Source organism: Triturus cristatus, chromosome 4_2 (assembly GCF_964204655.1).
Source record: "Triturus cristatus chromosome 4_2, aTriCri1.1, whole genome shotgun sequence".
Lineage (NCBI taxonomy): Eukaryota > Metazoa > Chordata > Amphibia > Caudata > Salamandridae > Triturus > Triturus cristatus.
This window is the reverse complement of record NC_140586.1, coordinates 308,092,232-308,116,814: the sequence shown is the minus strand read 5'-3', so window position 1 is coordinate 308,116,814 and position 24,583 is coordinate 308,092,232. Positions and strand designations below refer to the sequence as shown.

Below are 24,583 nucleotides of genomic sequence, written 5' to 3'. Positions count from 1 at the left end.
ATCGTTCAAATTGCTTGGGGGTCACCGGCTTCCAGCAGTGAGTCATTGGGGTCCTCAGGTGTCAAAAGCTTGGAACCGCTGCAATAGAGCTTTAGCCTCGTTGCCTGTAAACAGTGAATTCCACTGTGGTGCTCCACTGTGATTTGCTGCATAATCTCTACTCCATATACTGCGACTGCACTTCCATGGCAGCCATTATTATACAGTGGATGCCTAAGGGTGGCTCACATGTTTGCAGCAAGCGGATTGTATAGAGCATCTGCCTTGCCTAACTGTGCTATGTGCATACATTAGCCTGCTCTCCTGTGACCGCTGGGTGAATTCTGTAGAGACATGTTAAATTAAAGTACAGCAATAAATTCATAGAAACTTTAAGCATTCTATACTTCAGCACCTCTTCCTGCCATTTCATTCCCTTGTTCAGTGACCTAGCACCAGTGCTTAATTTGTGCCAGACTGATTGCTGGTGGGCCCCACAGGACGGGGACTTATTTAGCGACATATTTAAAAAAAGGCTCAGGCACTGAATGAATATGAGCCCTTTCTAGGAAGTGCTGCTGCTGACAGTTTCTTCCAGGATCCATTGACCTTTGCCCTCCTGCTGTAAGTATTACAGACAATACTCTGTAGAAATGCAAAGCAAAGGCTGCACTAAATGGAGCAGGATGGCAAAAGTTACAGGGTATACTAAAACTGTCTGCAGCAGCACTGCCTGTGCTAAGACTGTCTCTATAAAAAAGGAATGTATTGCACTAATTTCTCTGCTTTTTTTAGAATAATGCAAGCTTCTCTGAAGCGGTGAACAGACGGTAATAATGGAAGAGCGAGAGCAGGTACAACACTGCAATAGCACTGCAAGATTTCCTAATACTTAGATCGAGTGTAGCCATCGTTGGTGCCAGGGCAACAGTAGCCATGGGTGTGAGCGGACCAATACATCCTAATTGTGCCTCTCCTTTCCTACCCAAACAGATGCCTACTTTAATATTTTACACTATTTTTTGAAACTGTTCTAGGGGAGTACCTTGCAAATCCTTCTTGAGGAGGGTGGACTTGCTCGCAACTCAGGTCATGTTTAACATCCAGCTTTGAGATATGCCAAGGGTAGAAGAGGGTAGTTGAAATGGGTGGTGCCAGAGTTCAGTGGCCTCTTAGGAAATATTTTGGGCACCTGCATTATTCTGATCAATTGCGGATGACACAAAATGCTTCTCACATAGGCCACTCTGCGATTTAACCCTTACTACCTACCCGGAACCCTTAATATTTTCCCCCACGCCCTTCCTTCACAGGCATGTTCCAGACTGACAATCACTTCCTGGGATGTGGTGGGGCTCAGGTCAATACTCACATGCTAATCTGAGGTGACCTACTTGAACAAAAGCGACATCACCTGCTTACAGGAGACCAAGGTTTTAACTCCATCGGTTCTATATAGCTATTACGAGCTCTCCCAACCAGCAAAAGGGTCCAACCTATTTTGCACCCATCAGGGGACCTCCCAATTTTTATCAAGCACTCCTGTAAGATCATGGCTACACGCATCCACCGAAACTTCCCAGCCTGGCAAGCTATCCTAAAATCGGGGTGTAAGTAAACAGGCTCCAAATTAAAGTCAGTGACAAGCGTTTTGCTTTAGGTGACCAATACTTTATTATTTATTAGACTATATGATTGTCCTCGCACGAAGAGTTGTCCCATAATTACGTTTTCCACTTTTCTTTCTTGCCTTTACAGATGATTGGACTACCGGGACTACCAGATGATGGTATTGAGCACTCGGAAGAAAGTGAGACATCACAGGTAAATGGACGGATTGTGGGGTTTGCCTTACTGCTCTTTTCCTAGGGCAAAGGGGTTCAGGTTAATATCTGGGAAGTCCTCTCTAAACCCACCACCAGTACCCAACGTGAATCTTATGCCATTTTGCAATCGATAGATAGAAAGACCAAGTAATATCTTGACTTCAGTGAGAAATAGGATTCCCCCTCTCCCTCAACAGGTTTTCGGCTTTATCCGCGGTCAATAGGAAGTTTTAGATCATGTGACTCTTTAGTAATTTACCCTGGCTGTTAATATGCCCGAAAGGAAAAGGGTGCCACACTGGAAGAAGGAAAAAAAGTTAAACCAAAGAAATCCCCTTTACCCGTTTTCATCACCCTCCATCCTCCTGCATTTTCCAAGGATACGCTCCCATGCCTGGAGAAGCCACGCTCCACCGTAAGTGTGGCGAGGCTTTTGGCGATTCGGTGGTCCTCTGGGTCCGTTGCAGTTTCTCTCCCTTCACCCACTCCAGACTCCTCATTCGTCTTTGGTTTGTTTTCTTCTCCCTTCCTTCAGGGTGCCTCTTCCTCCGACGCACCTGCTTCCGCTTTCTCTCCATCAATCCCCAGCGTCTGATGTCTGCTCTTTAATCCTCTCGGGATTAAAGGGCCCACCTCTTTTAATTTCCTCTTTGCCTCTTTCCCCGTTCCAAGGGAAGTTAACAATAGAGGTGTTTCCGGGGGTCTCCACGCTAGGTGCCTGACTTGCCTACCTGGTCTGTGGAGAAAAGGCATACAGGTTGGTTCCTGTTCGTCCTGGGACGTGCAATGGGGATTCTTCATTGGAGTTTACTACATAAGGATCACTTTCCTTCGCCTCCTTCTGACACAGGGATCTCAAATAAAACAAAAGATTTCCCCCTACTCCTAATAAACTGTTATCACAACGTAACTAAAACACACAAAGTGGCAGCGACCAAACACCTCTTTAAGAGCTTGGAAGATCGCCTCAATCGAAATCTTGTTAGTGGGCGATGTGAACATCAGGGGACTGGGGTGCATCAACAACGCAGTACACAAAACCAGAGAACAGCAAACAATAAATACCCTACTGTCCAACTATAAATTACGCTCAGTGGAACAAATCTCTCAGTCACACGACCCCCATGCTCATCTCCTCATCACATTCAAGGGAATCTCAACCATAGACTATATTTTCCTGTCAACCCCCCTGGGATGCTATTTGGCCTAACTGGAGTTTTCAAATTGCAAAGAAAGTGACCACAATCCCTTGACTGTAACACTAGACCTACAAGCCCCAGCACCAGCCAACGTCAAAGAAGTGGAGCAATCCTTACGGTCCAAAGCTCACACTCTAGTCAGGAGAATCAAATGGCAAGCATCGGGCGCCCCCAAGGTGGACAAATGGCTCAAAGATGTAACCTTGGAATTCAACAACAATCCCCAGGAGAACTCTTATCCCAGATGAGACAATCTAATTTCCAAGCTAGGAGATCACCTGACAGGTCCTGGTGCCTCACCTCAGCACCCCAAGAATCCGCCCTGAAAGCCCCACAGTGGGGCCATTGTCAACGCTCGAAGAGCACTAAGGAGGGAAGCGCGCTCTCACAAGCTAAATCTCACTGTACTCTCTTGAAAAAACTTTGCCAACTTATGCAAACTGCTCAAAAAACTAACCTGAGAAGCAACAAAGCTCAACGAACAACAGGAATGGATAAAAATACATCAAATGTTAAAAGAAAAAAGCACGTCTCACTTCTGGAACTAGATCAACAAACTATGATCCTCTAAAAGCATGTGGTTTCGGAAGAATCCTAGGTGCGACATGTTAAAACACAATATAGCAGTAATCCCTCTGGCACCTGCGATGCTCTCAGTAGGGGGACAAATATCTACACCATACCCGCCCAGGTTTGCAGATACTTAAAAAAGATCAAAAACAACTGAGCCCCAGGCGATTACGACCTTTCAGTCAGCATATTTAAATGTGCCCAGGAGGACTGGGCTAAGGTGCTAACCCCCGTTTTCAACCAAACCTTCACTGCAGTACAGATCCCAGACTTATGGAGGAGCTTGACCCTATGCCCAATCTTTTAAAAAAAGGGGACCCGACCATCCCTTCCAACTACCGACTCATAGACCTGCTAGATGTAGAGGCCAAAGTCTACGCCCGGTGTCTCCTCAAATTGCTAGAGGAATTGGTTGTGGAAAACAACAGTTTACCTTACTTCCAAACTGGGTTTTGTGCTGCTTCTTCCACAATTGACAACATCACAGCCCTTGCCATCCTGAGCCAGCGAGCAGCTCAAAAAAGTCAACCCCCTCTCTATTGCTGTTTCATTGACTATAGTGCCGCTTTTGACAAAGAATCCTGCTGCACCCTCAGGAAACAATTAAATGCTTGGGGCATACCCCTGCCCCTGCTTGGAGTTATTATCTCCCTGTACTCAAACATATGGATACTGGTGAAAACGGGCCCCTCCAATTGTATCCTCAAAAATTGCTACCAGCGACGGCCTGAAGCCAGGGTGCGTCCTCGCCCCCCTCATTTTTAACCTCTACACAGCTGACCATGGGATCTTCCTGGAGCGCAGCCGCATGCTCCCAGCACAATTGGGCCACTCAAAACTACACATTCTACAATATGCTGACGACATCGTCATAATGGACCACACCCAAACTGGAATCCAATGTGCCTTGAACAGGCTAGAGGAATATAACGACTCCAACTCTCTCAAAATCAACCAGGAAAAAACCAAAGTTCTGAGTTTTGGTCACCGCAGAAAAAAGAAATTCCTAACCTGGAGCACAGGAGCTGCATCTATCGAAACAATAACAAAGTATAATTATCTGGGAGTATGGTTCAGTGAGTCCTCCAGACCCTCGGTCCACCCAGCCGCACTGAAAAAGAAAGCCGAGCCATAACATACAGCTTGATCAGTCTCAACCAGACCTTGAACAGCACCTCAGCCGACCCCATATTAAAGGTCATGAAAGCCACTCTTCTCCCGGCCTTACATTATGGGCGACAGGCCTTTCCAGTGGCATACGCAGCTAGCCTAGACCAAACCCATGTTGGGCCTACAAGCGAGTTTTTCAACCCCCCAAATACACATGCAGGACAAGACTACGGCTAGAGCTGGACCTACCAAGACAATCACTCTCCTGCGAGGCCAACACCTTGAAATACTATATAAGGGTTTTAAAAGCTCCAGAAAACACTCTCAAAGCACGCTTAAGAGAAACGTGCGAGAGCCCAGGAAATCCTTGTACCGACAGATTCAAAAAGCTGTAAAATCACTAGAAATCGAAGCCTCTGCACTAAAATCAGATTTTATTCCCTACACAGCCTGGAGAAGGGTCATAGACAGGCAGCTGAAATTAACCTCACACCTGCTGGACACCCGGTCTTCAAAGGCCTCAACCACCTTATCCCCTTTGAATGAGTCCTATTTACCGGGGAAGCCTCAACCATACTGAAAGAAACTGTTCATCCAAGTGAGATTTAAAGATTTATTGTATATAAATGCAGCACAGCAACAGGAACAACAGATGCTTTGACAGCCGCAGTGCAACTGGCACAGTCTCAGCTCAAGTTCTACAGAATGGTTCCAAATGGAACTAGAATGTACAACAAATGATAACACATGTGGCACTGAGTAAATGTGAGAATACAACATACCTCCCTTATATACAGAATAAATAAAATGAAAATGAAATAAATGAACAAGGACAGGAAAAGTGGAACTATCTAACAAAGTCTAACAACTTCATGGGTAAACATCTTGAACGAGTGGAGTCCTTAACTCTAAGAGCAACAGAATCATTGTGTGGAGCTGTGGTATCCAGACAAGTGGAAGGTACCTGCTGGGACCCAGTGGGAACATATAAATTAGAAGACAAGGAATGAGAATTGCTATAAAAAGATTCAGACCTGGACCTAAGATTTGTTGGACACCTAGCAACCCGTCTGACATTCCAAAGCTTACCATCCTGAGTTATAAGAGAATTCTTTAATATTTTGGTGATCTTAATGGGTTTAGAAAACCTACTCATGCACTTCCCTATGAAACCCGGTTTTTTTAATTCTCACCCATTCCCCTACCTTAAAATTGTGTTCCTTAGTATTCCATTTCCTGTCATACCATTCTTTGTACTTTTTTTGTTTTTCCTTCACCCTACTGCTGGTATCCCTTATATCATGAAGATTCTTTATTTTATGGTTACATTTCTCTTTAAGCTACCATGGACAAATATAGGAAGCTGGATCTCTACCCTTCAAAAGGCGAAATGGACTGACTTCAGTAAGAGAATGTGGAGTAATTCTATACATCCATAATCTCTCCCTTAATGCATTTTTCCAATCCTGATTTTGTTTAACAACTTCTGAAATGTAACCTTTTAAAACACGATTGAAACGTTCAACCTGACCATTTTCATGTGGTGCATACAACGATGTGGTGACATGTATGATATGGTGACATTTAAGATATTCCTCCATATCTCTTGAAGTCAATTGAACACCATTATCAATCACAATGATTGAAGGACAACCTTCCCTTGCAAATATTTCTTTAAAGAAATCAAATACTCTAGTAGTAGTGGCCATTGGGACAAACTTGACCTCTGGCCATTTTGAGTGGTAATCTACTAAAACCAAAGCATACCGTGAATCCAAAGGAAGATTTAAAAATGGGCCAGAAATATCAAAGGCCAGTTTCTTCCAGGGTTCCTCTGGCCAATCTGTACTTTTAAGAGGGGGAACATTAATCTTAAGCATTTTCTCATTTGAAATGCAAATATCACATTCTCTAACCACCCGATCTGCCATGCGATCCATCCCTGGCCACCAAAAATATGATCTGATTAAGCGTTTCATAGCAGACATACCTGGATGTGATTTATGAGCTAACTTAAGAATTATCTCTCGTACGCCAAAGGGTGGAACACATTTTCCTGTTTTGTAAACAAAATCCCCATCTAATTCTAAATCATCTGCAACATTAAAGAGGGGCATGAGTTCTTCAGAAACATCCCTTCTCTTAGGCCAGCCTTCCACGATATATTTCTTCACCAATTCCCATAACGAATCGTTTTCCTCACTGGATTTCCATGATTCCTCTGAAATATCAGAGAACGCGCCTACTACCACGTCCTGAATAGTTGTGACAATATCTAATTCATTATCTTTTCTTTCAGGGTATGAGTCACAGGGATGACGTGACATAAAATCAGCAGTAAAAAATTTTTTCCTGGTACACATTCTGTCTTAAAACAATATTCTTGCAATCTAGAGGTTAACCTTGCAATCCTAGCAGTGGAATTCCACCCACCTCCTGGTGAAAGCATATTAACTAAGGGTTTGTGATCTGTCCTCAAAGTAAACTTTCCGCCCCAAATGTAGTTTCTATAATGCTCAATAGCCCATACACATGCCAGTAATTCCTTCTCTATAACAGCATAGCGCCTTTCAGTTTCATTTAGGGTTCTAGATGCAAAGCATACATTCCATTCTTCATTACCTGATCTTTGCGACAGGACACCCCCAATTCCATATAAACTAGCATCCACCGTAATAACACAATGTTTGTTTAAGCAAAAAGGTCTTAAAATAGGAGCATTTATAATATCCTGCTTAATCTCATTAAAAGCATGTTGTTGCTCTTCTGACCATTCAAAAATGGCTGTCTGACGTAATAACTTCCTTAAAGGCTCCATTTTATTAGCAAAATTAGCTACAAACTTAGAATAATATTCGCACATTCCTGCGAAAGATAGTAATTGTTCCTTTGTCTTGGGAGCGGGAGCATTTAGAATTCCATCAACATTAGATTTTTTTGGAATTACCCCATCCCCAGTAAGGGTATGACATAAATATTCCACACTCTTTTTGAACATGTTACATTTATGAGCTTTAAGAGTTAAACCATTTCTTTTTAATCTAAGACAGACTTCCACCAGATGTTTTAAGTGCTCTTCATTATTTTTTTTTTTTTTATTTTTTTTTTTTGAAACCGTTTATTGCAATCTCAAATAGTTACAGGTATGGGCCTACAACCGTCTGGCCGGCCGCTAGAGTGGCAGAAGCATATGACATATATACAGAAAAATCTCTTGGCGGTGCAAAAAGGTAAATCAGGAGATATCAGTAGTGCAGGCCACATAACTCCAAACCCACAATACGGTTTCCTTTTGTCGAAACACAACAACACAAAAAAACCACACCCGCAAGGCAACCCGCAATCCCAAGTGACAGCACGCGCTCCTTAAGTGGGGGACCCCAACCAATCGCCAAACTCTGAAGAGGGGAATGAGAACAGATCAGGGACTGGGGAACCACGTGCCCATGGCTGGGGGAGGGGGTCGGCTAGGGGGACGGAGCTGGTGAGGCAGCCGGCAGCAGTGGCGGCTCGCAAATACCCCCGCGATAGGCGTTCCAGGGGCCCCAGATTTTCACCCACGCCCCAGGCTTACCCCTCGCAACATACACCACCTTTTCACGAAACATACACCAATCCATGTGTTCTTTCCAGGCCGACACCGCCGGGGGCCTCTGGGATCCCCACAATTGAGCAATGTCACGCTTAGCTATCATGTATCCCAGAGTCACCCACCGCGTCTGCGGAACCGAGTAGTCAGTTGGCTCCCACACATTCAGCAAGCATCTCCTCGCTTCAGGCAACAGCGCGACACGCGTAACCACTCGCAGGACCTCGTGCACACCACGCCAGAATCGCTCCACCTTTGGGCATTCCCACAGAATATGCAAGAAAGTTGCCAAAGCACCACAGCCACGCTTACATAGTCCATCCTCAGCAAAGCCCATACGTAGAAGCCTTGGCCCCGTCACGTAAACCCGGTGGAGGATCTTAAGCTGGACGAAGCGAAGGCGAGCCGGGATGGCCACCTCCTTCGGAGAGGCCACCGCGGAAATCCAGTCCTCGTCGTCCAATTCCAGCCCATCAGCAACCCAGGCCTCGCGGAGGCCAGTCAGCAGGCCCGATCGGTCGTTGATCAGTTTTTTATATATAAGGGAGATCGTGCTGTCTGGGACATGGCCATCCAGCACTCTGTCCTCCAGGGGGGAAGACTCCGGAATGGACGCGACATCCGGGAAGACGGAGCCCAGCGCGTGGCGGACTTGTAAGTACCGAAAGTACTCACTGCCTTGCAACTGGAACTCCGTCTGCAGCGTCTCGAAAGTTTTGAATCCCCCCCTCGTCCAGAGATCTCCCACTGTGCTGATGCCGATCGTGTCCCACTTCTCGAAGCCCTTCGAGGTCCACAGGGAGCCCAACCTCGCAGACGCATATAGCGGTGACGCCCGGGTCAAACGGTCCTTCCACCCCATAGCTGCGTTAGCCGTGTGCCATACACGCACCATGACACGCGTCGGTCCCGTCAGGCGAGGGTCCGGCGCGCCAGAGTAGAGCGCTCGATTGTAGTCGCCACCGGGCAGGAGCATCTTGTCCATTTCAAATGCCGGGTTCAGGGCGGGCCCGTAAAGGCCATGATTAATCGCAGCTAGCTGGGAGGCCCAGTAATACCGTTTAATATCCGGGAGGGCAACCCCCCCATCGTACCACGGGAGCGTCAATTTAGCCAAGGCAATACGTGGCCTCCCGTCCCAGAACAGGCGACGCTGCAAACTCTCCACCTCACGGAAGTAGCGCGCCGGGACCAAGTCCATAGTGTTCTGGAGAGCGTACAGAAAGCGCGGCAACGACATCATCTTAAACAAGGCCGCTCGGCCGAGCGGCGAAAGCGGCAGACGCCGCCAACGCACCACGTCCTCCTTCAAGCGCTGGAGGGGGGGCAGCAAATTCCGCTCGTAGCGGGCCTCCGGGTCCAGAGTAATATATATACCCAGGTACCGAAACCCCTGGGAAGCAATCTGGATCGGACAGTCCCGTGGTAGGACCGGAGCCTCCCCGGAAAGCACATATACACAGGATTTCGCCCAGTTGATGACGAGGCCTGAGTTGCGACCGAATGAGCGCAAAACATCAACTAGGACGATCAGTGATTTACGCGGGGAGGCGAGATATAGAAGGATATCATCAGCGTAGAGGGACACACGGTCCTCATGCTCGGGGGTCCAGCGGAGACCACGGATGGAAGGGTACCACCGCAGCCACTCCGCCAGGGGCTCCAGGGCCAGTGCAAACAGGAGAGGCGACAGGGGGCAACCCTGTCGCGTGCCCCGTCCCAGTGCGAATGGGGCCGAAACTCGTCCATTCACCACCACCTGCGCCAATGGGCCGGAATACAACAACTTGACCCAGCTGATGAAGCCCGGTCCGAAGCCAAACTTCGCCAGCATCGCCCAAATGTATGGCCACTCGAGCGTATCAAACGCCATGGTGGCGTCCAAGGACGCCAAGATGGCCGGTTCCCGCACGAACGGGACACGCGCGAGCACCCCGTGCAAGCGTCGCAGATTAAGGGCCGTGTTACGATGGGGTATGAAGCCGGACTGGTCTTGGTGGACCAAATCGCCCACCACGCCGACCAGCCGGTTGGCCAGCACCTTGGCGAGGATTTTGGGCTCCGCGTTCAAGAGCGAGATAGGCCTATAGGATGTGACCCGCTCACGGGGTCTCCCCCCCTTGTGGATCACCACGATCGTGGCCAGACGCTGGTCTGGCGGAAGGGAACCCCGCGAGCGGGCCGCCAGGAACATCGCGCGCAGGTGGGGCGCCAGTACATCCGGTCGCAGCTTATACAGCTCGATAGGGATGCCATTGGGGCCCATGGCCTTGCCAGATGCGACCGAGCGGATAGCAAGGGCAATTTCGTCCGAGGTGGGAGGAGCGTCCAGCGAATCCCTGTCCTCCACCGAAAGGGAGGGCAGCGCGATGTCCCGAAGCAGGGCATGGGAATCCTCCTCCGAGCAGGGAGAAACCGGGGAATACACCTCGCGGAAATAATCCGCGAAGCAGGAGACAATGGCGTCCGGCTCGGTGACACACACACCATCCATCCTCTCGATCAACGGAACCACACGACTCGCTCTCTCCTTTTTGTCCAACCACGCAATCAATTTACCAGCCTTATCACCCACATCATACAGTCGCCCCTGTTGCTCTCTACTGAGGCCCCTGGCCGCCTCCGTGACGAGGGCCCTATAGGCCGCCCGCTTGAGGTGTAGAACATGCAATGTGGCATCCGTCACCCCGCTCCCCAGGTCACCCTCTAGTTCAGTAATTTCGGCCTCCACCCGGGTTACCTCCTCCCGCTCGCGCCTCCGGGCATGGGAGATAAAGGAGAGGGCCTCCCCTCTGAGAACTACCTTAAAAGCCTCCCACAGGGAGATAGCCGAAGGGACAGACCCCACATTCTCCTCAAAGTACCGCTGCAAGGATTTGATCAATGCGGCTCGAATAGTGGGGTCGCGCAGGTACCAGGCATTGATTGGGGCTACCCTGCCCTCCCCTCTCGGGAAGACATCAAAGTGCAACAGTAGTGGGGAGTGATCTGAAATACCCCGCGCCAAATGGCGCACCTCTCCCACTCTCCCAGCATAAGCCGCAGGGACAAGGACATAATCAAGCCGCGAGAGGCTACCATGGGCACCCGAGTGGAAGGTGTATTGCAGCTGCGCGGGATGCTTTAGTCGCCAGCAATCCACCAATCCTAGTGTATCTAAAAGGCCGGACAGCCACGCCTGTGCCCGGGGGAGGTCCCTGGGGGGATGACGATCCATAGACCCAGAAGCCACCGCATTGAAGTCCCCCCCAACTACCAGAAGCCCACCCGGGAGGTCAAGGAGGAGGCGCCCCAGGTCCGCAAACGTGGTAGATTGCAACCCCGGCGGAACGTACACTGATACAAAAACGACCACTCTGCCCTCCATTCTACCCACCAAGACAGTGTAACGTCCCCTCTCATCATGGCGCACCTCATCAATCTCCAATGGGAGCGAGTTCTTAATCATGATGCCCACCCCCCGCGAGCCCGAAGTGAAGCCCGAATGGGCCACCAAGCGATAGCCTCGCCGATTCATGGCACGAAAGGAATTACCTATAAGGTGTGTCTCCTGCAGGAAGACCACATCTGGTGAAATTCGTTTCAGATACTGCAGGACCACACCACGCTTAATCCTATCCCCCAGTCCGTTAACGTTCCATGATAACACAGTCAAATCCCTACCCCCCATCATACATGGAAGCCATCAGTCGTCCCCCAAAGAGCATCTTGAAAACAACAATACAGTAAAGGGTTCGCCTTGCGGTGCAAACAAACAACACTCCACCCCCGCCCACCCATCCCAACAGAACTCCCCCCTCCCTGCACCCCTGCATGAGCCCAGACAGCCCCCCCAAAGTGCAGTGTGCCTGTCGCCCCATAGACGAAAAACTAACTAGTCCCCCAGAGGAGGAGGGAAAGCCCCCAATGGACCCCGTACGACCTCCATAGGAGGGGAACATACACGATCAGTGAATGGTAACCGGAATGTTGTCCAGAGCAAGGCCTACTATTCACCCCTCAGTTCTGATCCGGCGAGCCCTCCCCGCCAACCGCACCCCCCCCACCCCCCCGGCCCCGATCCCCAGGCAGAGTATCCAACCAGTCCCCAGCCGCCTCGGGACGGTCAAAAAAGTGCGTGCGACCATCCACCTCCACCCTCAGCTTAGCTGGAAAAAGCATTGAGTACTTAAGGTTCAGGTCCCGTAGGCGACGTTTAACTCCAAGAAAACTCAGTCTCTGCTTTTGGACCGTCGGAGTAAAGTCAGGGTAGAAATTCACGTCCATATTATCGAGCTTGACCGGTCCCTGTAGCCTGGAAGTCTGCAGGATAGCGTCTCTGTCCCGAAAGTTAAAAATCCGGGCAATGAGAGGCCGCGGCGGGGCTCCGGCCTTAGGTCTTCCTCCGGGGACCCTGTGAGCACGTTCCACCGCAAAAAGTTTACTCAGCCCCCGGGGCTGGAGACGGGTGAGGATCAGGTCTTCCACAAACAAATCTGCCGCCTCCTCCTCCCGTCCCTCCGGCACCCCGACAATGCGAACGTTGTTCCTCCGGGCCCGACCCTCGGAGTCCTCCAATCGACGGTCCATCAGGGCGCCCGCCTGGCCAAGCCGGTGCACCTCCGTTTGAAGGGCCGCCACGTCTGTAGTGAGACTCGAGGTAGTGTGGGCCAGGGAATCGACCCGGTCATTTGTTTTAGACAAGTCGGCTCTCACCAGGCCCACATCCACCAGGGCCGAGTCTATCTTCTGCGCCAGAGTATCAAAGCGCTGGTCCACCGAGGCCTTCATCTCGGCAATGGCGCCCATGACGTCCCGGAGGGTCAGATCCGCGGGCTGAGCAGACGCCTCAGTCGGGCCCGCGGGGGATGTACGCTGTGCCTCTGGAGATCCCTTCTGGAGGGTGTAGCGGTCCATGCTGTTAGACTGATGTGCCGGGCCACGGCGGGTCGATTTCACCTTTGCCCGGTCACCATCTTGCTTTGTGGACATGTCGCACTCCCAAAGTCGTGCCAATCTCCTCGAAAGAGCCGATAAACCAGTTCACGGGTTCCGGGGGGGGGGTGACCACTGGACCGCAGGACAACTCACAGCCGGCGGGTCAGCCGGGCACCGGGACAAGGCCACACCACCGCACCCCGCTCCGCAACCCTACCTCGCTTGAGGGCAAGGAGGGCGCAAAAGCGAAAGTGAAAGCGCGGGGTACGCGAGTCGCCCAGCCCTGCCCGCCGCTGTTGTTCGCTTTGTCCCCGGATCGCCCCACAACTCCAATCCGGGGGGCCGGCGCGGAGAAGGCCGCAATCTTCGATCGGTGCTCCCACCGGTGTCCGGGGTCCGATTCGAAAACGGGTGCCGCCTCAGCTCGGGTACACAGACACAGTCCCCTCATCAAAGACAGGATATAATCAGGATTAATTCAGGAGGTCGCGGAGGTCCTCGGGAGCTTCGCACCTACGCGGCCATCTTGGTTGCGCGCTAGGCTCCTCCTCGTGCTCTTCATTATTAGCAGTAAAAATAAAAATATCATCTTGAAAGCACTTTACAAAATCATCAATGTCCTTGAAGATGTTAAACATGATTCTTTGAAATACCGATGCCGCAGAGGCCAAACCAAAGGGCATCCTATAATATTGATATAAACCCTGTGGAGTTATAAATGCTGTTAACATTTTTGAATCCTCTGTAAGAGGAACTTGGTGATACGCCGACCTTAAGTCGAAAGTAGAGAACACTTTTGCACCTTCCAACAATGACACCACTTCATTTATATTTGGTAATGGGTGACAATCTACAATCATTTCCGAATTCAGTGCTCTCAAATCCACGCACAACCTCAATTTTTTATCTGGCTTGCGGACCAAAACAATCGGAGAAACCCATTCAGATGAGTTACGTGGTTCAATGATGCCTTCTGAGACAAGTTCTTTTAACATCTCTTTTAACTCATCTCTTACATTTATTGGTACTGGTCTAATTCTTTGTCTAACCGGTGTGGCATTACTCTTTAGTTTAATCTGATGAGAATATTCTTTAAGTTTTCCCAAAGAGTCAGAAAAAACTTCTTTGTAGGAGTCTTTTATGAATCTTTCCATATCCTCACATCCTGTAACTGAGACGTGATTATTGTTTAAAGATTCATCTAATACCTCCGGTTCCTTAAGTCTTGGATTCAACATTATTCCAAGCTTCCATTGATCCCTCCAACCTAATACGTTTATGCCCTTGACCGCAATATATAGATGTATGTCAGCCCATCTGTTTTTAAAACACAATAATGTTTTAAAGTACCCCATCATGTCTATACGTGTACCATCATAACTCACAGGATTTATGTCTGGTGGATAAATCTTATTAACATCGAAAACCCTAGTCAGTTTTTCTTCAAAATATTGTTTGGAAATAATAGTCCATGGTGATCCGGAATCAGCCATGAGCTCTAAATCCACATCAGAAATCTGAACCACACACATGGGAGGATTTTTAATAGGAAAGTCCTCATTGTCCTCAAAGTTATCCATGCTACCCAACACAGACACTACAAAACCTGAATTTTGTGGCATGTCTCCATTACCTCCATCAGTTTCATCCTGTGTGGGTCCTTGTAATGTACACAAAACTCTGGGACGATATTGAGTGGAGTACCTTCTCTGATCCTTGCACATGTTTGCGAAATGACCAATCCTTCCACAATTCTTACATTCTCTTTTTATGGCTGGACATCCAGCAAATGAAGCCATGTGGTTTCTGTTCCCACACCTGTAGCAAACCATACTGTTCCCCACTCTATCAAATCTTTTAGAGGTATTGAAATTAGTGTTTTGGGCTGAAAGTGAACTAAAATTATGCGGTTCATTTTTAACTTCATCCTTACGTTTGACAGCAGCAATCTCTTCCGCTTTATCTAACTTGCTACTATTATTCTTTACGACATGCATCCATTTTTCCGTTTGTTCAAAAGCTGTCGAAATAGCTTCTGATAATTTGGGATCGCCCATCACCCATAGTTGTTTTTGTGTTTCTTTACATCTCACATGAACTATGATCTGGTCTCTTATCATTTCATCTGAGATGTTACCAAAATTGCAATGTAAGCTTAAGTTGCGTAAAGCTGTTAAAAAATCGTCAAACGACTCACCTTCTTCTTGTACCCTAGTATAGAACTTAAACCTATTCAATGCTATATTGCTTCTAGGTTTAAACCTGTTTTCTATCCTAAGCAAAGCTTCATTGTAAACATTCGTTGCTTCTCCATTTTCTGCAATAGTTATTTGTGGTAAAGCTCTAAAAACCATTTGTCCCTCAGAGCCTAAACAGTGTAGTAAAATACTTTTTTTTCTTTCTACTCCCATCCTCTCCCCGTCGATGGCTTTCATGTAATTAAGAAATTCTTCCTTCCACCTAGCCCATGGAAGAGGTGGATCACCTTTTGTTTGCAAAAACTTTGCTGGTGGTTCAAACTGCATATTTCTTTTTTAGTTAAGCTATAAATATGGATCCCTGTGAAAATGTCAGTTAGCCCGTGAATACCCTCTTGTCCAGTAATCTAAAACACAACCTTCTAGTTATTTTTCTCTTTGAAGTTCAACCTGAATATAAATATTGTTATTAGCAGAACAAAAGAACCATTAATAACAGGAATATGAAAATTAATTCCTCATTTTGAACTAGCTGAAGTTGTTCTGGAATGAGGATAACATCCAGAAAGGGGCACAGAGTCTAGACTCACAGCGTTCCTTCCCTTTAAAACGATCCAAAATTCAGTCCAATATTTAAATCCACAGATTTCCCACTTACTTAAATAAGCTAATCCGTTTATACCAGCGTGCTGGTTGCCAAGGCTGTAACTAACAACAAGAAAATGGTCTCCACGTAATCCACGTTGATCACGTACGTTCCCAGCGTTCAATGCGCTTCCCAGAGTACGTTGCGCATTTCCAACGCGAAGGAAGAATGTTTATTCCTCGTGCAGGTTCGCCTCGGGGAGATCATGCGCCACAGATTCAAGCTGCCGAATCTCTATTTCTCGTGCAGCATCGGCTCAGGAATACCATGCGCCCGATTTTAAAAGATGCCGGATGCGTTGCCAATTTAAATCTCGCAGGTACTTAACTATCGTAATTACCTGGTGTGTCCATGAAACGGGGTTATTCTCAGCATACAGGATCCGCTTTATTTTAAACAAATCCCTCAAGTTGGTTTGTGAAATTTAAACCTCGCAGGTACCTAACTATCGTAATTACCTGGTGTGTCCATGAAACGTGGTTATTCTCAGCATACAGGATCCGCTTTATTTTAAACAAATCCCTCAAATTGGTTTGCAATCTGGTCACAAATATACTCCTTTGTATTGATAATCCTTTGTATTGTTTTCCTTGGTCTTGTTCTCGTTTTTCTTTTACATATCCAGGTGAAAGAAGTCCTTGATTAAGAGATAGTCTTTTGCAGAATTTTAGTTTTGTTGTTCCTTCTTCCTTCAGGAACATTAATCTTCTGTGCTGCTTCCTTGTGTTGAGGAAAATGTTCCGTCGCCATTGAAAGAAACTGTTCATCCAAGTGAGATTGAAAGATTTATTGTATATAAATGCAGCACAGCAACAGGAACAACAGATGCTTTGACAGCCCCAGTGCAACTGGCACAGTCTCAGCTCAAGTTCTACAGAATGGTTCCAAATGGAACTAGAATGTACAACAAATGATAACACATGTGGCACTGAGTAAATGTGAGAATACAACACATACCTCCTAGACAGTTTAAACCGACTGGCTGGGAGAAATATCTTGTTTATGGGGGGGCGGAGCTTGCGGATGGCAAGATGGCCGCTTAGAAACTCGGCTCCGTGAAGCTGCCACATAATCTGGACATTATCCTGCTGTTACTACCTTCGACGACCCTTCGTTGCTCCGGTATTTGTCACCAGGGAAGGCTGGCGTTGGATCGAGCCGTTTGTGACATCCCGGAACGCCCGCATACTGCTGTTGCTGCGAGGCGCTCAGCCGAGGCATACATGCCGCGCTGCACCCCTTGAGCTTATAATGAGAGCTGCCGGGTCCATTGGGGCACGGTTCGGGCGCCCGCACTGCGGTGCCCCTTCGATCATCTGCATGGAGGAGGGAGCTTGAGTGCGGGTGCTAACTACGGTGATCTGACCCGGAGACCTGCTACATTCGGCTCCTTGGGCCTGGCCGTTGCCCTCAGACGCGACCATACTACATTCCAGGTTCTACCACCCGGCTGCCCACTCGAGCCATGGAGCACCGTGCGAAGACCTGCGCGGCACTCTGCGACCCTGACCTAAGGTGAGGACTGCTGGGCGCGGCTTGGGGCACAGTGATGGCTCGCGTCGTTTGGCTTCCTGAACCTCCGGGTGTGCTCTAGGCGGCCTAGTGCAGACATTGAACTGCACAACTAGATCCTGCGGGCAGCCGCAGTGTGAAGCTGTCACGGTGAAGCGCACCGGCCCTGAGATTGGGTTGCTGTTGGACCCCCGTGATTATTACGGCTGTGGAGGTGAGGTGTACGCTCACCTATGGAAGGCAATTGGTGAGGCGTCGGTGACAACTGCGTATCTGCCGGAAGCATGAGCGGGTCGCCTCCTGCCATGGTGGGGTGCCCTGGTCTGGAGAGGAGACTGTAGTTGCTGTACCTCTATTGCTCTGTGAACGTACACGGTGCTGTGTGGTGCCAATTTTTTGGTGGAGGAGTGTGGCTCAATGGTTAGAGCGGCAGACCCTGAAGCAGAGTTCTGGCCAGGGACCAGGGTTTGATTCCCGCCTCGGCAACTCGCCTCGGTGCCTATTCTAATCACGGGCCCCACGCTGCAACTCTGGGCAATAGCTTGCTTAGCCTCCACACCGGCCCCAACAGCGCTAAGGATGCCTGGCTTCAGCCTGGGGGTGCCCAGGAGTGGACACTTCACAGGGAAAGCCAGGAGGGGTTCCACAGCGGTATGAGTATCAGCGCCAGGAAACCGCAAAAGGCGACACCGCAAGGTGGCCGTCTGGTGACAGTGCGCTCTATAAGTACCTTGACATTTACATTTACATTTACAATTTCACCTTCTCACAATACTTCTTGTACTGGCTGTCCCTCCCACAGTCATAAAGTCATCCCCTATATCTACCTGGAACTATTGTACTGAGCCCGCCCCGACTGCTGCCGTGCGGATCTGGTGGAAATTGGACGCTTGCTGAGGGTTGCAGTTGACAACAGTGCGGAGTCAGTGTGCGCCCCTCCAATCCTGCTTTAGCTTCCTCTCTACACACTAGGTCCGATATTCTACTGACGATCTGGTGTTTTCCAGCACAGCGCCACGCACAATGGGCAGGGTGGACCGAAATCAGCCTAAGCTCACATTCGACCAGAAGAAGTCAAAGGGCAGAGACTTTACTGTGGAGGATGACGACACCGCTCTGAAGCACACGCCTGACATGGGGAGGGCGATATCTGCCCCATGTTGATCTCTATGGAAAAGAACCTACAAGGCAGCCTGGCAGGTCTGGGCACTAAAATCGATACCCTCTCTTACCGCATGGACAGAATGTCCGAGAGACTAGACAAGCATGCAGAGAGGATAGACATGGCAGAGCGTAGGATCACTGAGGTGGAAGAAGCACACACATCAATGGATGCAAGCCACCAAAAAGCGGAAAGAGCCCCACAGACCCTCCAAAACAAGGCCGAAGATTTGGAAGTGCGCTCGCGCCTAAATAGTCTGCCCATCACGGGGTTCCCAGAATCGACTCCAACGGGCAATATAGAAAAGTTCGTTGAGACACTGCTGACCACTCTACTAGGCGCAGAAGTTTTTTCTAACATTTTTGTGGTGGAGACGGCGCATAGATTGTTGGGCCCGCGTCCCCCTCCTGGGGCCCCGCCTCGACCCACTATAGCCCGATTATTGAATTATAGGGACCATGACTCGGCATTAGCTGCTGCAAGATGTAAGGAATCTCTACTATATCCCTGTGTGCCATGCCCGCCACCACACTGCCCTGGCATACCTCAGTCACCCCTCTAGCTGGGTGCCCTATGCCAGTGGTGTGGGTACAGGTGCATGAGCCCAGTACCCCTACAGTACCCAGGTCCATTCCTGGGCACTGTAAATGCAGTCCTGCCATTAAGAGTATATGGTGCTTAGAGGTCGTCATCACGAACTCCACTGCACCATGATGGCTACACTGAAAACTGAGAAGTTTGGTATCAAACTTCTCAGCACATTAAACCCACACTGATGCCAGTGTGTGATTTAATGTAAAATACACAACAGAGGGCATCTTAGAGATGCCCCCTGAAACTAACCAACAACCAGCATCCTGACTGAGAGGCTGCCTAGGCTGCCACTCAGAAGACATGTTGCCGGACCCCTGGGTAGAGAGCCATCCACTCTTGTGGGTCTGCAACAATGCACATCCTGAGCGAAGTGCTAGGTCTCCCTCAGGATGGGCAGGGGAAGCTTCAAAGGCATGCCGCGATTGTGAGCTTCTCCAGGCCACTTGCTGTACTCAGCAACTGGCCCCCACCGGTCCTGACCCCCACTCTGGCGGGAAGATCGGCGGGAAAACCAGAGTGATGAAAGGGGGTGTGCCAGCCTCTGCCAACCCCACCCCCTCAGGTGGGGGAGGCGAGGTGAAGCACAACTCCGGGCTCTCTCCATCTTGAGGATGGGGAGCCCTGCCCAATCAGGATTAGGCTCCTGCCCCCCTCCCACTGGAGAGTGGCAGGATAGGGGGTTTACCCACCCCAGGGAAGGGACTCCTTGGTCCCTGACCTCTACCCACATGTAACACCCCTAAATTTTGTATTTAGGGGCACCCTGAACCTTCCTTTCTCAGATCCCGAATCCGAAACAAGCAAGAAGAACAAGAAGAAAGAAGACCTGCCGTGCAGCTGCTAACAAGAGGAAGACACCAACTGACTTGGCCCCAGCCCTACAGGCCTGTCGACCCTCGAACCTGCTCCTGCTAAAACCCGGCGTCTCCAGTGGTCAGCAACCTCAAAAACCCCGGAGGACCTGACTGCCTTGTGACTCTAAAAAGACTGGGACTCCCATGAGCAGTGTTCTGCTCAAAGCAAGCAACAAACCCCTGGTGCCAGCCAGGAACCGCAACTCCTGCACACTCTGCACCAGCCGAGCCCGGTCTGTGCCTGAGTGGACAAAGACCACGAGGACGTCCCCCCGGCGACTGTGACCAAGAATCCAGCACCTAAGTCCCTCCTCGACGCTCCTGACGACGCCTGCAGCCTCAGGACCAGGGACCCCTCCAACCGCGACCAGCAGAGGGTAATATTTCCCAACGCCAAAAGGCACCCCTGCACCCGGCGCCCTGCGGCCCCCTGTGCCCAACTCCTGGGTGCCTACCTAACCTACAGCTTCCCAACTTACCTCTCGAAGTGGTGGTGGCACCTGAAGAATCTCCGTCCCCGAGCTTGCAGCCTTTGTTTATCTTGTAGCTTCTCCATTGAAATACATTGAGCGCCCGACGGCTCAAAAGCACCCTGCACCCAGCCGCCCGAGTGCCCCTGGAAGTGCAACATCTATCCTATTCTACTTCCCCACTTGCCCCGTGTAAGTTACCAGGAGCTCATCTCCCACAGCCGCGTGGCCTGCCTGTTAGCAGCCACCAACCAAAGGCCCCCTGCCCGTCATAGGCTAACATTGGGCCTAACTCTCTCTGCACCCGGCTGCACCTGTGCCGCTGAGGGTGTACCAACTGTACCTACCTGACCCTGGGAGACCCCTGAGTCTATGCCCAGAACTTTAACTCTGCCAGTCGAGTACTTACCTGAAAGCCGATAACCTACATTTTCTCCATAGGGTAGCATTGACTGGTTTCACTTGGAAATTCTTCTAAGTGTCGAGTTTTGAAACTTTAAAATATTCACTAAAAATCAGCCGATCAACGAAAACGAAATTACTCACCTGTTATCAGGAGAGATCCCAGTGCTGGATCTTGGTGCCCAGCACTGACCCTGAAAAGTAATTACAACTGTACTTACCGATAACTTGATTTTCCTCCATAGGATAACATTGCCTGGTTTTTGCCAGAAATTCTTCTAAGTTTCGATTTTTGAAACATACAAATATTCCTTAAAAATTGCCTGTGTAACAAAAACAATTTCTTTCAACTGTTTACAGGAAATGCACCAGGGCTGAATCCAGGATCCAACCCTGAGTAAGAAAATCATACGTAAAGTAATTGAAATTGCATTTACTTAAAAATGTATGGTTTTAAGTAACTAAAGTAATAAACATAATAATACTAAGCACTGCCCCACAGTGGCATGCACTACGTGTCTTCTAATGATATTCAACACCACAGCAATGGTTTGTAGCGCAATATAAATGCAAATGCAGTGCAATACAATTCATTCGCAGGTTTGTGGAGCAGTACATGCACTACCATGTTGTGGCTTTGTAGCAGATCTGTTTGGGGTGATCTCCCTCTAGTGAGCACATGCTGTCGTGCAGCTGTAATTGTTAGGTCTCGCGACCTGCGTTGCACTGCGCAGCAGTGGTCGCGCAGGTCGCGAGACCTTTAGTAAGTGAAAAACGGGGAAATCAAGCTGACTTAGGAAACGAGCGTGTGCGTTTCCTTTTCAGCTCCCCATTGGCCTTTGCGTGCGTCTTATTCTAAAAGACTGCACGCAATTGGCCCAAGGCGCATGCATAGCTCCTCCCATGGCCTATTGGTGTCTATTGGGCGCACCAAGCGCATAATAGACACCAATAGGCCGTGTGAGGAGCTATGATCGTGCCCAGACACAGGCGTGACGCACGCGCCACTTGTTTTTCTTTACTTTTGGTATAAGCGAGGCACCCGTGCTTTACTTTTGATGTTATAAGTAAAGCGCGGGTGCCGCGATTATACCAAAGGTAAAGAAATAGATTTTTTTTCCTATTTCTTTACTTTTGGTATAATCGCGGCACCCGTGCTTTACTTTTAATGTTATAAGTAAAGCGCGGGTGCCGCGATTATACCAAAAGTAAAGGAATAGAAAAAAACATCTATTTCTTTACTTTTGGTATAATCGCTGCACCCGCGCTTTACTTTTAACATTAAAAGTAAAGCATGGGTCCTGCGATTATACCAATGGTAAATCATTTGCAATGCAATAAGTCTCGCATTACTGAAAGTTTGAGCTATTGGCTTGGCAAATAATTATGCAACACCAATAACTCAAACTTTTAGTAATGCGAGACCTATTGCAATGCAAATGCTTGTTTTTATTTCCATTGGTTATTTTACCAGAAAGGATATACATTAAAAAGGCCATTTGGTGAATTATGTCACAATGCATCTCAAACCCCAATATGATATCATCAAACAAAGCTGAATTTTTAGAATGCCTATTTTTGGTGATTGTTAGCAATGAAGGGCTGGGAAAAGAGAACTTTTTTTGTTTCCTCTGCACTGAATCGCCACTTTAAGAACACGACTAGGGTTGGAGGATACATTTGTAAAGTTTAGGGTATTAATGTATGTATGATGAGTGGAGACGAAAAAACTTGATTTATAAACAAGATATGCTAAGATGATATATTATACACCATTATTAATATTATTATTATTTATATGTGGTATTCCACATATTGGAAGGGGTAATGTAGATACAGTCAAGAGATGGGATTGCTCATAGTTAGGGCTCCCGGTTTTATGCTATTTATTTTTTTAACATTTCCGTCTGTATTTATTCATATTAGTTTTTGGCATTCTATTGATATTTATCCATATTTCTTTTATGTTTGGAGAATTAATGAGGTCATACATTTATTTAACTGATAAACATGCACTCATTCTTTAATGCCCATAACGTTTTAGCAAATTAAGCAGCCAAATATCACAAAACACTACACTGAGAAGTAAATATTAGCATTATATACAAACACATGCTAACATACGCCTGTATCTAAGGGAATCTTATCTTGTTTATAAATACCCATGGTGTCTATCTGCTCCGCAGATGGTCTGGAATTCATGAAGGACAACAAGGAGAGTAACTCACAAGAAACACAATTTTCTGTATTTTTCCGCTTTTAAAAATAAATACCAGCAGGAAATAGATTGTTTTCTGTCTGTATTTATTTGTAAAAAATCAGGAAAAGCGGAAAACTGGAAGCCTTACTCATAGGTCATCGCAAAGCACTCAACAAAACATTGCTTACAAGACACTACACTATTTTTCCTTTTGTACATCTATCTATTTTCTTTTCCAGCCAATTAAGGGCAGGTATGCAAGCAATGAGTTTCATAAACTTTCCTGCATCGCCCCTTCTCTAACAAGCATAAGTTCACCAAAAGCCATGAGGTAGCAGATGTCACACATATTTAGGCCCTTTTATGATATCACAGGAAGTGTGTGACCTCTGACCGTAACTACGTGGCATGCGATACATAAAATTCCATGAGTCATATGGAGGCACATGCACCCCATTGACTACCCGATTACTTATCGGTAATCTTCATGCCTCCTAGTTCAACTCATCCTTGTCCCAGTCATAGCTATGTGAGATAATTGCCACTTCCTTGTAGAGACAGAAAAAACACTGGAATGTTAAAAGAAACCCGACCATCCTCACAAGGGAAGTGAAGATAATGCCTGTTCCATCAGTTACTGTGACCAAAATGAGAAACCTGGGCACGGTGTTTGACACCCAGCTTAGCTTTATGGGGCAGATAAACCAGGTTACTTCTACTTGCTATTTCACTCTACGGATTTTGTGTAAGATTTTACTGTTTCTCCCGATAGAGCTGCGAAAAACAGTTGTGATAGCACTCGTTCTACCTCGGATTGATTATAGCAATGCTCTTTATCTTGGGGTGGATAAGAGACAATTGAAAAAATTGCAATCCCTACAGAACTCGGCTGCTCGGACCCTACTGAATCTCCCTAAATATAGTCATATATCGGGGACCATCAGAAAACTTTATTGGCTCCCAGTCAAGGAGCGAATTGAATTTAAGGCGTTATGCTTGATTCATAAAACTTTACATGGAGGAGGACCCACAGAATATTGTAAATTATTCCAATGGTACACTCCGGGACTCTCCCTGAGATCAGCAAAGCAAGCACTGATTAGGATCCCAATAATTAAGAAAGCGAAATGGGGTGACAGAAACCTCTCTCATCTAGCTCCTAAACTATGGAATAAGCTGCCACCTAATATTAGATCTTTATCGGCTCATGCACATTTCCGGGCCTTGTTGAAAACCTGGCTTTTTCCCACCCAGTAACGTTCTCTTTTCCTGGCCTTTTCATATCTCTGCTATTCTAGCGCCAAGACGCCTTGGCCATCGAGCGCTTTATACATTTTTACTTACTTACTTACTAT

The 24,583-nt window shown here is 48.1% G+C and overlaps 1 protein-coding gene across 2 annotated transcripts in view; it reads left to right on the top strand.

The window, feature by feature from the left end:
* Positions 1-24,583, top strand: part of ANKRD45 (ankyrin repeat domain 45) — a 241,976-nt gene that overhangs the window by 55,269 nt on the left and 162,124 nt on the right. Inside the window, exons 2-3 of one of the 2 annotated variants that reach the window (XM_085600085.1) lie at positions 775-833; positions 1,738-1,803. In XM_085600085.1, the coding sequence (XP_085456211.1) occupies positions 816-833; positions 1,738-1,803 (84 nt within the window). In that variant the 5' untranslated portion in view covers positions 775-815. The remainder of the gene's footprint in view (positions 1-774; positions 834-1,737; positions 1,804-24,583) is intronic. The other variant, XM_085600086.1, reaches the window with a different exon arrangement.